This window comes from Enhydra lutris, unplaced genomic scaffold (assembly GCF_002288905.1).
Source record: "Enhydra lutris kenyoni isolate GAN:26980312 unplaced genomic scaffold, ASM228890v2 scaffoldscaffold9, whole genome shotgun sequence".
NCBI classification, from domain to species: domain Eukaryota; kingdom Metazoa; phylum Chordata; class Mammalia; order Carnivora; family Mustelidae; genus Enhydra; species Enhydra lutris.
Genome location: NW_019154093.1, coordinates 77224166 through 77237853, shown reverse-complemented (window position 1 = coordinate 77237853; position 13688 = coordinate 77224166). Strand labels below are relative to the sequence as shown.

General features: G+C 37.9%; 1 protein-coding gene across 2 annotated transcripts in view; it reads right to left on the bottom strand.

Annotated features, from left to right (window-relative positions):
- Positions 1-13688, bottom strand: part of LOC111143415 (membrane associated guanylate kinase, WW and PDZ domain containing 3) — a 230891-nt gene that overhangs the window by 62492 nt on the left and 154711 nt on the right. For both annotated transcript variants that reach the window (XM_022497139.1, XM_022497141.1), the window contains exons 3-4: positions 8179-8298; positions 3180-3389 (exon numbers count right to left, since the gene is read on the bottom strand). In XM_022497139.1, the coding sequence (XP_022352847.1) occupies positions 3180-3389; positions 8179-8298 (330 nt within the window). The remainder of the gene's footprint in view (positions 1-3179; positions 3390-8178; positions 8299-13688) is intronic.

Here is a 13688-nt window from a genome sequence, read left to right as displayed (position 1 = left end):
CGGGGTGCCTGGGTGGCTCAGTGGGTTGAGCCTCTGCCTTCGGCTCAGGTCATGATCTCAGGGTCCTGGGATCGAGCCCCACGTCAGGCTCTCTGTTCAGCAGGGAGCCTGCTTCCCCCTCCCTCTCTGCCCGCCTCTTGGCCTACTTGTTGATCTCTCTCTGTCAAATAAATAAATAAAATCTTTAAAAAGACAACGACGACAACAATCTACCTCATCTCAATAAAGGCAATTCCATTCTTCTGGATACTCAAGTTAAAAACCTTGAAGTGATCTTTGACCCTGTGCTCTCAGACCTCAAATCCAGTCTCAGCAAATGTTACTGGCTCAGGCCACTTCCCTGTCACGCTTTCATCAGGTCCAAACCACTATCTCTCGCGTAAATTACTGCAATAACCTCTTAAACTAGTATCGCTGTTTATGCCTGCCCTCCTACTGCCTATTTTCAATTCAGTAGCCAGAATAAGCCTCTTAAAATCTGTTTTATCATGGTACTCTTCTACTCAAAACCCCTTAAAGTTTTCTCATCTCAGAATAAAAAGCAGAATTCTTTTTTTAAAAAGCCAAATTCTTCCGACGACGTATAAGATCCCACATAATATGCATTTCCACACGCCCCCAATCACCATCCGACTGATCTCATTGCTCGTTGTTCTATTTCCTTCCATCCCTCTGCTCCAACCACATATAATGCATTGTCCACACTGAATCCAACTACATTGGTTTCCTCGCCTTTGTCTGAATATTCCAGGCATGCTCCCACCTCAAGGCAGTTGTACTTAAAATTCCCTCTGGCTGGAATGTTCTCCTCCCAGATATTTTGAGTTTACACCATCACTTCTTTTAAAGTCCTCTTCTCAGTGAGATCTTTCCTGCTATTCTACCTAAAATCACAAACTTTGGCCACCACCACTTTTTATCCTTCTCCTCCTCTGCTTTTTCTTGTTAGCACTCTCTAATATGCCATATGTCATTGATTCATGTTGGATAATTCTTTCTCTCCCACTAGAAGGCAAAGTTCATGAAGACAGGAGTTTTTGTCTGTTTTGTTCAGTGCTTTATTCCTAGCTGTTAGAAAAATGCCTACCACTTAGTGGCCTGGCAGGTGCTCAATAACTATTTGTTGAATGCGTAGCTAGAATAAAACACACGATTCATTCTCCAGGCGGAAAAAAGTGACAGAAATTAAAAGGCACCCAATCTGTAAATCAATCTGGAAGGGAGTCACAATCTTGGGACAGAAGTATGTTGGAGGAAAACAAAAGCAACTATATGATCTCTCATACTTGTCTGAACACAGTTGAGGTGACTGTGTGAGAGAGTTTGCTTAATAGCCAACGACTTGAAAATACTGTTTATGTAACAAGCAACACTTGGAAAAAAGTTTTAGCATTATTGTATAACCTATGTCTTCCTATGTGGGCATATTAGCATTCTCACATGAATTCTTCAGCAAGATATAAAATAATACACATACTGGTGTATACAAATTATTCTTTAACTATCCCCTCACCCCTTCCATTGCCAACAATTTTCTGATTTTTCAAGGCAGAAATTCTAGTCCCCAAAAGCAACACACAAAGCACATTTCCACAGCTTTCAGTAAGTTAACAACTAGAGTTCGTACTTATTCAGAAAAGACCAAGGGCTTTTAGTTCTGTATTTCTGTTTTGTTTTTTTCGTTAAAATAGTGTGGATATTTTCTCTTACAAAGAAATATATAATCCAGCGGAAGTGCCCACACACAATACAAACCGCCTCCCACTCTTGGATACTCACCCTTTAAATATCACCAGCACAAAGTTAGTAACCTCTGGTTTAACCACAGGCTTATATGACAAACATAAAGCTATGCCGATCACAGAGAGGTTTCCTTCCGAAGAAACTGCTGTGGTCACTGAGAAGCACCGCATTAGGAAGTAAAAAGAGACCACCACCCCCCACCCCCCACCCCCCGCCCCAAATGAGAATATGTAAATTCCCACCTTGGGACAGATTTATGGTCTCTAATCCCAGTCTTAAACATTTAAAAATGTTAACAGATTTCACTTAGTGGGAGAACAAAGCTGATATCAACATCAAAAGGCTGTACTGTGTGATGATTTCCCTTAACTAAACGCCCGTAAAGAATTAGACTGAATTCACCTAAACCTTTTCAGGCCTCTTTTCAGTCTCTACACCCAAGTATACTGGGGTAATTAATTTAACATCAAACATATTATGTGGCGTAACTATGTGAGATGTTAGGACTGTAAGACAGGACTCACACTCCACAGCATGACACAATGGACATATTAAGACGGTAAATTTTAGTAGCTGATGAAAGAAAACACAGATGCTTTGGGAAAATAATATGGTAATGGGTTCTGCAAATTTGGGGAGGTGATCAAATTCATCCATTTATTGGGTATCAAGGAAATATTTTTCTTCGTTCCTACTTTGTGCCAGGCACTGTTTATGGTGCAAGGATTACAGCAATGAACAAAACAAGCAAAACTTCCAGCCCTCGTGAAGCTCATCTTGTAGTGTTTTGAATAAACATATTATAATAAACAGCCCGGAATTAGTTCTGCTGAGTTTCTGTAGCTTCCTACTTATATGCTCAATTAGAAGGGTAAGAGTCTTCCAAGCAACCACCGCATTTTTAAGGGGGTACTCGAAGGAAGATTCTTCACCACTAAATTTCTGTTGGTTTTGCATTTAATGAAAAATAAGAGAGGTTTGGAAAAAAAAAATTTTTTTTTTTTTTTAGTGGTTCAGAATTTAAACTCAACATAGCGCTAACACATCTTTCAGATAATTTTTACTGGCATGTTTTTAGTTGAAGCCTGTATCTTAAAACTGTATTTTGTTCATATCCTGTAAAGTACAATGTAGGCCAACCAGATTCTCATCTCCCAGAACCTCAAATCTTTCAAGCAGTGGGATCATGGCAGGTTATGTTATTTCTAATGATAGCTTATCACGGACTGATCACAACTGCCACTTGGTGCAACCTCACCTCAGCTTGTAAGACGGTTGACAGAGACACTTCATTCCACACACAACCTTTTACAAATAATCAGAATCGCATCACTTGCTCTACACATGCTTTGGGAGAGATTCTACTGCTTCCAGTTCCATGTCGTGTTCAAGCCAACCCGGAAGATCAATGAGAAGTTGTTCATCTATTTACAAACCTGCAGTTCCACTGCCATTGACAGCGTCCTTGTCCTCGTCTTCTTCCTCTTCAGGTAGAGAGCTGTCCATTCTTTCCATCTTGCTGACAGATGTAGTTCGTTTTCTTTGGGATTCTGTGTCAAACTCATTATCAAAGAGGACCTGATCAACGGGATCTGGCTGGAAAGGGCTGGGTTCTGCTGGAGGCTTGGGAGTTCCATAGAAGTTTCCTGAAATGGACGAAATAGGCAGCTGAAAGGACTGATGTTGAACTGAGAGTCAGAACAAAATGATCCCATGTCTCTGCCCTGCTGTTTTATACCAAGGTTTCTGAATGGCCAAAAGGAAACCCAAACACTTCTTCCTGGGAGTGGAGGAGGGAGAAAACAGAAGAATTAATTTCTCAAGTGTCCTTCACCATGTATATTCTAACGCTAACTTTTTAATACTATTTGTACTAAGGATAGGAAGTTGACTTTATGTACATAGATTATTTATTCCTACAGGGCTTGCTTTGCATGGGCCCTAAATTAGGGCCTGATTTGTGAATTTAAATGCATCAATGCTCTCATGTAAGACTAACTGGCATAAGAAGTGGGAGTAAAAGAAGAGAAAACGGACTCAAATAATTTTGTTCTGATGTGTAACATAATGAACTATTTTGGTAAAATGAGGAAATATGTGGGTAAAGGATAAAGCTAAGAACCAGTGTGTGCTGAAATGTAGGCTGTTTATATAAAAGTAATTTTTAGGTTCTCTGAGCATTCTAATTATTTTATTTGACAATTTATTGAACAAATAGAGACATTATTAGCATAATTCACTATTGGCTTACTCTCAGGAAAGCAAGAAATACTTTAATATTCTACGTCTTGAAGATCAGGAATTTTCACAGTAAAAATAAATGTTCCAGAGTAGGATGAAAACAACTGAATATCTTAATTCGTCACGCAGTTCCCAGTAGGGAGCCAAATACAATGGAAAACCACTCGAAAGTTCTAGCTACATTAACAATCTGTGGCTCCTGCTAGTTTCTACCTTTTATCAGCCAGCCACTATGCTAATGCTATCGGAAGATATAGTTAGGGAATAAAATATTCACACTCTTCTTTCATTTATTTATTTTTAAAATCACACCTTCTAATCAAATTCCTGGACTCCTAAAGAGGCAGTTAAGATGCTCATCACATAAAATAAATCAATGGGGTATATAATGAATTACTTGTCTCTGATGAAAAAAAGCATAGGTTGTTCACCACCATACAGAGGCAAATCTACAAATCAATTTACCTTGAGCCATATGTGTGTGCCTTGTGGGAAAAGCATTAAGATAAATTCTTTGGACATCTGACTTTGGGTGGTGATTGTCATTAAAATATTCAAGACAAAACAATGAAATCAAACCAAAAAATTTTTCAACTACATCTTGCCTCTCTCCCCACTCAAGTACTCCCTTGCTCCCAAGTCCACATTTGAAATAGAGTTACCCATCACGCAGATGGATGCAAAGATTTGTATTAAAACAGACTCAGAGGGTCTCTGCAAACTTTCTAGCCCAGAGTAAAACAGGACCCAGTAAAGAGGCCAGCTCACACTTCTCTGGGATGGAGGACCCAGAAACATTCCAAAGAGAGGTCTGGTTGTGGAACAGGATGCTCCAGGATCTCAATTTTTCCTGCATTGTGTCCAACGATCACACTACCCAGGAATCTGGACATTCTATGACAAAAATAAAAAATCCCCCTTCCCTAAGGATAATAGTTTTAGTAGCAACATTAGACACATGTTTTACTGTGTAGTCTTAGTAATTATTATCTCACTCTAGGAAGTTTACCTGTTTTCTAGGGTGAAATCAGACAAATTCAGGATATTTTGATTGCCACCCATGATCATTAAGATTTTAGGACTTCATAATAAATTCTGGCACTTCCTTATTTAAACATAATTATTGGACTTAAAAAAACTAGCATTGCTTATAAGGAAATTGGGTCTATTTTTCTTGAGTTGTTGGTAAATATCAAGATTTGAGACACAGCAAGGCATAAAAATGACATGGTCTGTGAATCTTGACTATAGTTAATGACAGAAAAAGGTTTTCATCTTTTTGAAACTGTTTTGGAGGGGTTTTTTTTCCCACCTCTTTTTTCTTCTCTGAAGGTTTTTTTCATTTTTCAAATAGAACTACCAACTATCAAATATTTTAAATACATACAAAATCACAGATAATTATATTAGAAACTTATTTATTTATTTACTTATTTAATTTTTGCTAGATTCCTCTCAGGTCTCCATTTTCTCCCTGTTTAAGGACATACTTACACGGTCACATGTTCAATTAAGGTCCTAACTTCCTGTCAGTCCTTCCCATGCTCTCCCTGAGTTGTCCTGAAGTTGGTATGTATCATTTCCCTGCACATTGTGTACAATTAGGATGAATGTATATGCATACATAATATGTAAATACCATTGTTTTCATTAAAGATTCATAAAGGTTTTTCTAACATTTCATATCTTTTTTTATAAACAGTATGCTGTACTATATTCTTTGGTAACTTTCCTTTTACACAATTATATTTCTAAGACTTGTTCCTGTTCATATATGTAGATTCAAGTTTACTTAATTGCTGTATAATAGTCCATTTTCATGAACAAGTTAAAGTAAATATTATGAATTCCCCTACTAAAACAGAGCTGTTTCTGTTCTCTCCCTATTTCAAATAATGCTGTAATGACTGTTCTGATATGTGACTATGTAGGCATATAGATAAGGATTTCTCTAGAGCAGGCTTCCAGAAAGGGAACTTCTGGGTAAGAGTTAAGTGCATCTTCAAATTTACTAGCTATTGCCAAGATGCACCCCAAAGGGATTGTATCATTTTATACTCCTGCCACCAGCATACGGGAGTTTCTTCTTCCCACAATTATCAGACTTTAAAATTTCTGTCAATCTTATGGGTGTGAAATGGTCTACCTCAATTTGCATTTCCTTTAAATTTAGCACATAGCAATTAATAATATGTAATATGCCACTTTGTCATCTCCCATGTTTTTATACTTAACAGAGAAAAATGAAGGAGAATGCCTTTGTGATCTAGGGACAGAGCAGGACTTCTTCAAGAAAACTTTAAAAGCACAAACCCTAAGAAAAACAGTGATAAATCTGACATACAAAAATTAAGGATTTCTGCTTAACAAAGAGACACATGGACAAGCATATGAAGTGACAAAACGGGAGAAAATATCTGTGTCCAATAAGGAATTAACATCTAAATAAATACCTAACTATCTGAGGAATGTCCATAAATTTGAATGTGGATTGAGATCACACTCCTAAAAAAAATATACGACACAAATGAAAAAACTTGCAGAAGTCCAAAACACCAACAAGCATAGAAAAAGGTACTCCCAACTCTCTGACTACCAGAGAAGCTAGAATTAAAAGGAGCTCCCACTCTACAAGCATCAGATTGGTCAAATGATAGAGCAGGCCGGTGAGAACATGGAATCCTTCCTCTAGTGCTACAGGAACCCAGCCCCCAAGCATGGCTCGTGGGAATGCAGCGGCGGAGCTGCCACGGCTCCTTCATCAGACTAAGTACTCACAGACCTTATAACCTGACAATTCTGCCCCTGGGTAGGGGACATCCTCACACAGGTCTAGAGGAAGAGGATGCTGTGGCTCTATCTGTGGTGGTGCAGGGGGACTTGAAGCAATCTGGAAGTCAGTTACTAGAAGAGGGGTTCAGTAGAAGGCAGCAGAGCACTGTGCAGTGATTAAAAGGCAATGATTACATGTAAATATAGGGCAGTGACATGAATGAATCTAAGAAACTCTGAAATAACGGAGAACAGTTAAAAACTGGATGAGATCGAGAGCACAGTCCTGATGCAAATAATACATGCGTGCACACAAGACACATTTTGTGAGAAAGCAGACAAACCACAGCATACATGAGCAGGCAAAAAGGAGATCTCGGGAGACTCTGAAGAGGACAGACACAAGCAGGGCAGCACTAGGGGTAGACAAGCATGACAGCAATGGGCAGGTGGGTTGGACAGAGGGAAGGCACGGCCGCAGTAGCCCAGACATGAGCTTGTCTGGAGCCTGTGAAGAGGTGTGAGTGAAAAGAAAGGCATCATGAAAGCTGTTACAGAGAAAGAAATGACCAGATTTGGTGACAGACAGATGGGAACTCCAAGGAGAGGGAAGGAGTAAATGATGACTCCATCATTTTGAGCCCAGGATGCAGCTAAAGAGAAATTACAAAGAATTATTCTTTTGCCTAGAACACCAGTGCAGACTTGGATATGTGGAATTCAAGGTTAGTGTTTATTGAACACTACTGAACCATCTCTAGGCATTAAGATACTGCTAAGAAAGACGTGATACGGCTTTCCCACCAGGCCTGTGGAAAAGGCCACTACCACTGCACGAGAAAGCAATGACGGAGAAGTACTGCATGCTATTGGGAGTGGACAAGCGTGCCAGGGAAGGGAGAACAAAGGATGGAACACAGCATCATTTAAAAATTGAAACTGAGTGAGCCTCTACTTCCCAGAAATGAGTAGAGAAGAGATATGAAAAGAAAACCAATTATTCCATTTTTGTTGTTTTCCCCCCAATCTATATTCTCTTTTCTCCAAGAGAGCCACACTATAGATTATTTAAAGTGCACAGCATTTGGAATCCTAACCACAAATAGAAAGCAAACAATAAACACTTGTTGAGTTCATATGATGAATATGAATTACTACAAAATATGCTAACTGTCTGGTTTGAAGGCTTTCAGTATATTCTTCACAATCAGCTTTATAATATGATGGAATGCTTCTGCTTGCTATTTAATCCCATTTTAGGTTGTAAATTACATACGGCTCACCAAAAGAAAACGTTCCCAAAGACAAAGAGAAAACAACTTAAAAAAAATGGTACTTTACTAATCAAATTCCCTTTGAAGTAATTCCAGCCATTTAGATAGTTTCCTGGGTTGCTGCTGTTGTTAGTATTTGGGGACATACCATCATATGTTCCACTTTCTAATAATGCTCCACTCTCTTCCAGTGCTTTGAACTGTTCAACAGAAATGAAATTATAGTCCACCCCTGGTACTTCCCCATCCCTGGGGGCCCTTGTAGTGCCTAAGGGAAAAAAAAAAAGAAAAAAAACAGGTTGCTTTAAACTTACAAAATATTGAGAATAGAAAATACAGTCTATAGAGAACACATGGGAGAAAACACACTACTGAATATATGGTACCTTCTAGAATGAGGATCAGAAAATTTTAGGCAATGTTTTTAGGTGAAAGTAGGACAATAATGTAGGATGACTAAATATACTTTAATATAATCTACAGATAGCTATGAAATTCAAACTACAAAGACTAACAGATTTCTACTGTCAAAGGAAGCTAACTTTCTATCACCTCAATTATCACCACTTAACATCTGAAGGAAAGAGAAATCCACAAATGATAAGACTTCATATTTTGTGGGACATGGTTATTCTTTTTTTTTAAATTTAAGTATAGTTGACATACAATATTAGTTTCAGGTGTATACAGATTTCATTTTTATCAAGATACCTTATGTACTTTTTTCTGGTATAAATCAAAACAGAAACAATTTTTAAAAGTTCTTTTAACATACTTAAGTTTTAAAATTTGGACAAATATTAATTATGAGATTACTTTAGTTTAATGAATAAAAGGCTTAAGGCTTAAGATAGGTACTCACATATTGCTTCTCAGCCATTATTCTCTTTAAGTAATTTCAAAAATTTAAGAAGTACATTATTTAATGAAATACACTATGGCAACAGAATAGCAAATTCCTATCAAGGAATTCACACTAAAGTAAAATCTTTCAGATCAGAAGTATAAAGTCAGGTTATGGCAGCATTGCTACATGTGACTGAGTTTTCCTGAATATGAACCAACATTTTTGTGAACTGATACTGAAAACATTATTTCAAATAGTAGAGAATACAAAGAAGAGACCGAAGGATTTAGCCTCAAAACAGATTTGGGATATTGTAGCAAATCCTGCACAAGAATGCCTTCTCAAAACTGTTCCTCCACTTATGCTCCCTAGTCGTTAATGGCACTCCATGCCAGAGGGCGGAGAGTCCGCCATCTTGGGTTCCTCTCTCCATTCCACATCTGGTCAGTAAATCGGGTTGATTCAATCTCCTCAATATGTCTAGGATTTATACACTTTTCTTCATTCTCACACTCACCTAATTCATATCACTATGTATGGTCTGTAATGTTGGTCTCATAGGGTCAACACTTACTCTTCCCCGGCTATGTCCCTTACCTGAACTGCAGCCAGTGACTTCTCCAAAACAATGATCTGAACAAAAAATCTCTATCAAAGGTTTCCCATGATCTTCAGTATGAAAATCCTCTTCAGGTTCTTTCTTGCCTCACCCCTTTCACATTCTAGGCTTTAGCCATAATTTGTTTTTCGTTTGTTTGGGGGGACTTTTTAAAGTTCTTTTAATGTTTCTTGAACTTGCTTACCTCCACAAGGACTTTGTCCAAGTCATCCCTTTCCCTGGAAGACTTCCTCTTCCCTTTCCCACTCTTACCTCAGCTAAACCTATCTACTCATCCTTTACATCCTGGCTTAAGAAGTTTCTTTAGAGAACCTTCCCTGATTCCTTCCTGGGATGGAACATGAAGGAATCATGTCTACATGGTTCAGAATAACAGTCCCAAGTCTTAACACAGTGAAATCATAGTAGGTACTCAATATAGACAGTTGTCAAGTAAATTACATGAAACTTTACACAAATATAATTGGCACAGTATCTGGAAATAATATTATATATTATATATGTGTATTAATACACTATGTTATAATTAATGGGAAATTATTAATTGCTTTTTAGTTGTATTACATTCTATTATATCGTGTAACATGAAAAAAATCCACAAAGACAATAAAACATTAACAGTAACAATCTTAGAAAATGATTTAGCCAATACTATAAGCACCAGAGATTATATTCAGTAGTTTTTCCCTTGTTCTTACCCAACTTTTTATTAAAAAATGAGCATTTCTTTTATCTGTTTTATATCACAAAGGATAAAAAAGCTCGAAACAGAACTTTCTTTTGTTAAGATATTTTTGTCATTGTCAAATTTGTTTTCTCATGCATTGGCTAAACTACATTGTTAGATTCCCCAAATCAATAGCTTTTAGCTTCATATTAACTAAAAATTAACATTGGAAAATAAATTTAATGACTAAAATTTATAATTATCTATGATAGGAAAACATGGCCACAATATTTTGTACCTCCTCTTATCAAGAGATGGGGCAGCTTGCTGCTTCATCTGAAATCCGGACTGGATTTATGATTGCTTTGAAAAATTTAATGCAGAGGATGTGATGATGTATGGGTTCAGGAGTCTAGACTTCCATCTTTGTTTTCTTGGAATGGTTCCACCACCAAGTATGGAAGTCCAGGTTACACTACGATGAGAGAGCCCCAGCCAACAAATAGCACCAAGGTTCTAGACATGTGAGTGAGGCCATTTTAGCCCCTCTAACTCCAGTGAAGGTGCCAATGACTGCGGCCACATGAGTGACCCCAGTTGAGCTCATCTAACTCACAGACTCATGAGAAATAATACATGATGCTTATTTTAAGCCATTAAATTCTGGGGTGATTTGTTATGCAACAAAGGCTAATAGGAATATTATCCAAATAAACTCCACTATGAAATATCCTGATTATATAAAACCTGAAAAACCCGATTTAAGAGCAAACTGTATTATAGATAATACTATAAAAAGAGCACTGGTCCGAGGGGCAAGCTACTCTGTTTTAGTGGGGGATTGTTAGTAATGGTACAATTTTAAGCAAGCACTTAATCCCTCTGAGCCTCATTCTCTTTCTGCAAAGTGGTGTTAAGCAAGATGATGTTCATGATTCTTTCCACTAGCAAAAATGAAATATTATGTGTGACACACATACATATATTTCCAAGACTTAAAAAGGGCTTAAATGTTAATTCTCTACCAATATAGGTTTTACAAATTTTCACATCCTCTCTCCAAAAATGGGTAATCCCATACATGTAAGAAGTTCTCACCTTACGTTTACCCTACCCTATTGCCTTCAGCATTCCAGAAAATTTATCTTGATATTCTCCTGATACTCTACATATTTAATGTAAAGCTTTCTATATCACCTCCAGTCCCTACTGTATTTCTTTTTACATAAAAATTCCTCCAAGTTCTGTTTACTCATGGTCTCCAACTCCTCTTTTCTCCGTTTCTCAAGCCCAATCCAATCAGATCACTGTCCCACCACTCCACTGAGACAATGTGCTGTGTTCATCAGAGGTCTCCACTTTGCTTAGCCCAATACTTAAGTCTCAGTCCTCATAATACCTAACCTTGCAGCAACATTTGATGTAGCTGATCATTCCCCTTTTTGTGTTTTATCCTGAAATATACAGACAGGTGTATAAGACATATATGTAAAGTTTAACAAGTAATAATAAAGCAAACCCACCCAAGTGAAGAAGCAGAGTATCACCAGGAGACCAAAAGCCCCCTTGTACACCTGCAATCATAAATCTCTCCTTCCTCCAATCTTGATATTTGTGATGCCGATTTCCATTCTTCTTTAAAATGTTGTTTGTTTTACCAATTACATAATGCATTCTACAGCTTAGTTTTGCCTCTTTTGTAACTTCATATGAACGGAATCATGCCATATGCATCCTTTTATGTCCACATTAACACTTGTAGTCAGGTTTTTAAACTTCCACCACCATGTGAAGGCATCTCACTGTGTATTTAACGTGCGGCTGATTTACGGAATCGCACGTTCTTTTTCAAGTATCTACTAGCCATAGAGATTTCTTCTGTTGTGAAGTGACTGTTCACGGCTTTTGCCACTTCTCTGTTGGGGTGCCTGTCTTCTAAAACTTGATTTGTAGTTCTTTACTATAGTACTTTATCAAATCTAAGTAATTAACAGCTTCCAAAATGCACCACTATTTTATCACTAAAAAAAGAAAAAAAAACCTGGCAATTAAAATCAAAAGATTCCATCTACTGTAAGATACAATCCAATTGCAGACAGTAAGTTAAAGTGTGAAATAACTGTGGCTTAGTATTGATAAAGCACTTCAGTCCTTTGTCAGATATATGTTGCAAAAGGGGAGTTTCTACAAAAATCTGAAATAAGGGGGAGCCTGGGGGGCACAGTGGGTTGGGCATCCAACTCTTGGTTTCGGCCTAGGTCATGGTCTCCAGCCCTGCCGCAGGCTCTGTGCTCTGTGTTTAAGTTTCATCAGTGCTCGCTGATTAAGATTCTCTCTTCCTTTCCCGCTGCCCCTCCCACTTGTGCTGGCTCTCTACAACTAATAAATAAATCTTTTTAAAAAAATACTTTCGGGGCGCCTGGGTGGCTTGGTGGGTTAAGCCTCTGCCTTCAGCTCAGGTCATGATCTCAGGGTCCTGGGATCGGGCCTCACATCGGGCTCTCTGCTCAGAGCCTGCTTCCCCCTCTCTCTCTGCCTGCCTCTCTGCCTACTTGTGATCTGTCTGCCAAATAAATAAATAAAAAATCTTAAAAAAAAAAAAAAAAACTTTCTGGGGCGCCTGGGTGGCTCAGTGGGTTAAAGCATCTGCCTTCGGCTCGGGTCATGATCCCAGGGTCCTGGGATCGAGCCCCGCATCGGGCTCTCTGCTCAGCAGGGAGCCTGCTCCCCCCCGCCCACCTGCCTCTCTGCCTACTTGTGATCTGTCAAATAAATAAATAAAATCTTTAAAAAAAAAATTAAAATTAAAAAAAATACTTTCTATAGGAAGAGGGTAGTGGGGTTATGGACACTGGGGTAGGTATGTGATATGATGAGCGCTATGAAGTGTAAACCTGGCGATAAACAGACCTGTACCCCTTGGGCTAATACATTATATGTTAATAAAAAATATAAAAAATTTTAAAAAGTACTTTCTAGAAACAGTACTTTCTGTAAAACTGTGTTCCCCAAAAAGTAGAGCTTACAGAGAAAATACATTAGGTTTGACTTCTCAAAACCTGTTGCAACTTTGTAACCAGAGCCTAGCAAAATCACTAACAACCCCAGTTAAAAATACTAGGACAGTTTAAAAAAGATATTTTAAATTCCTAATAAAAATACCAGAGTAAATAAAATACTTTGTCTTTAAATAACAATTAAAAAAAAAAAGACAGCTTGACAGAAAGTGTTACAAGGGGGGTTGGAGCTGCTGAATAATGAAGAAAAGGCAAAAAGTGCAATAAATGATTTTTAAGATAAAGCACATGTCTCAATTGAGAACAGAGGCCAAATCGAGGTGAATGGGCACCATGCACGGTGCACGCAACATTCAACTCTGTATATTCTGTTTACTCGCTGCTACTTAATAACACAAAACATTAGCTTGTTGGGGAAAATGGAATAAGAACCAATATTACCTCCATTAAATTGACATCATTACCCCACCTACTTACCAATCATATATGAACTTACTGGTGTTACAGA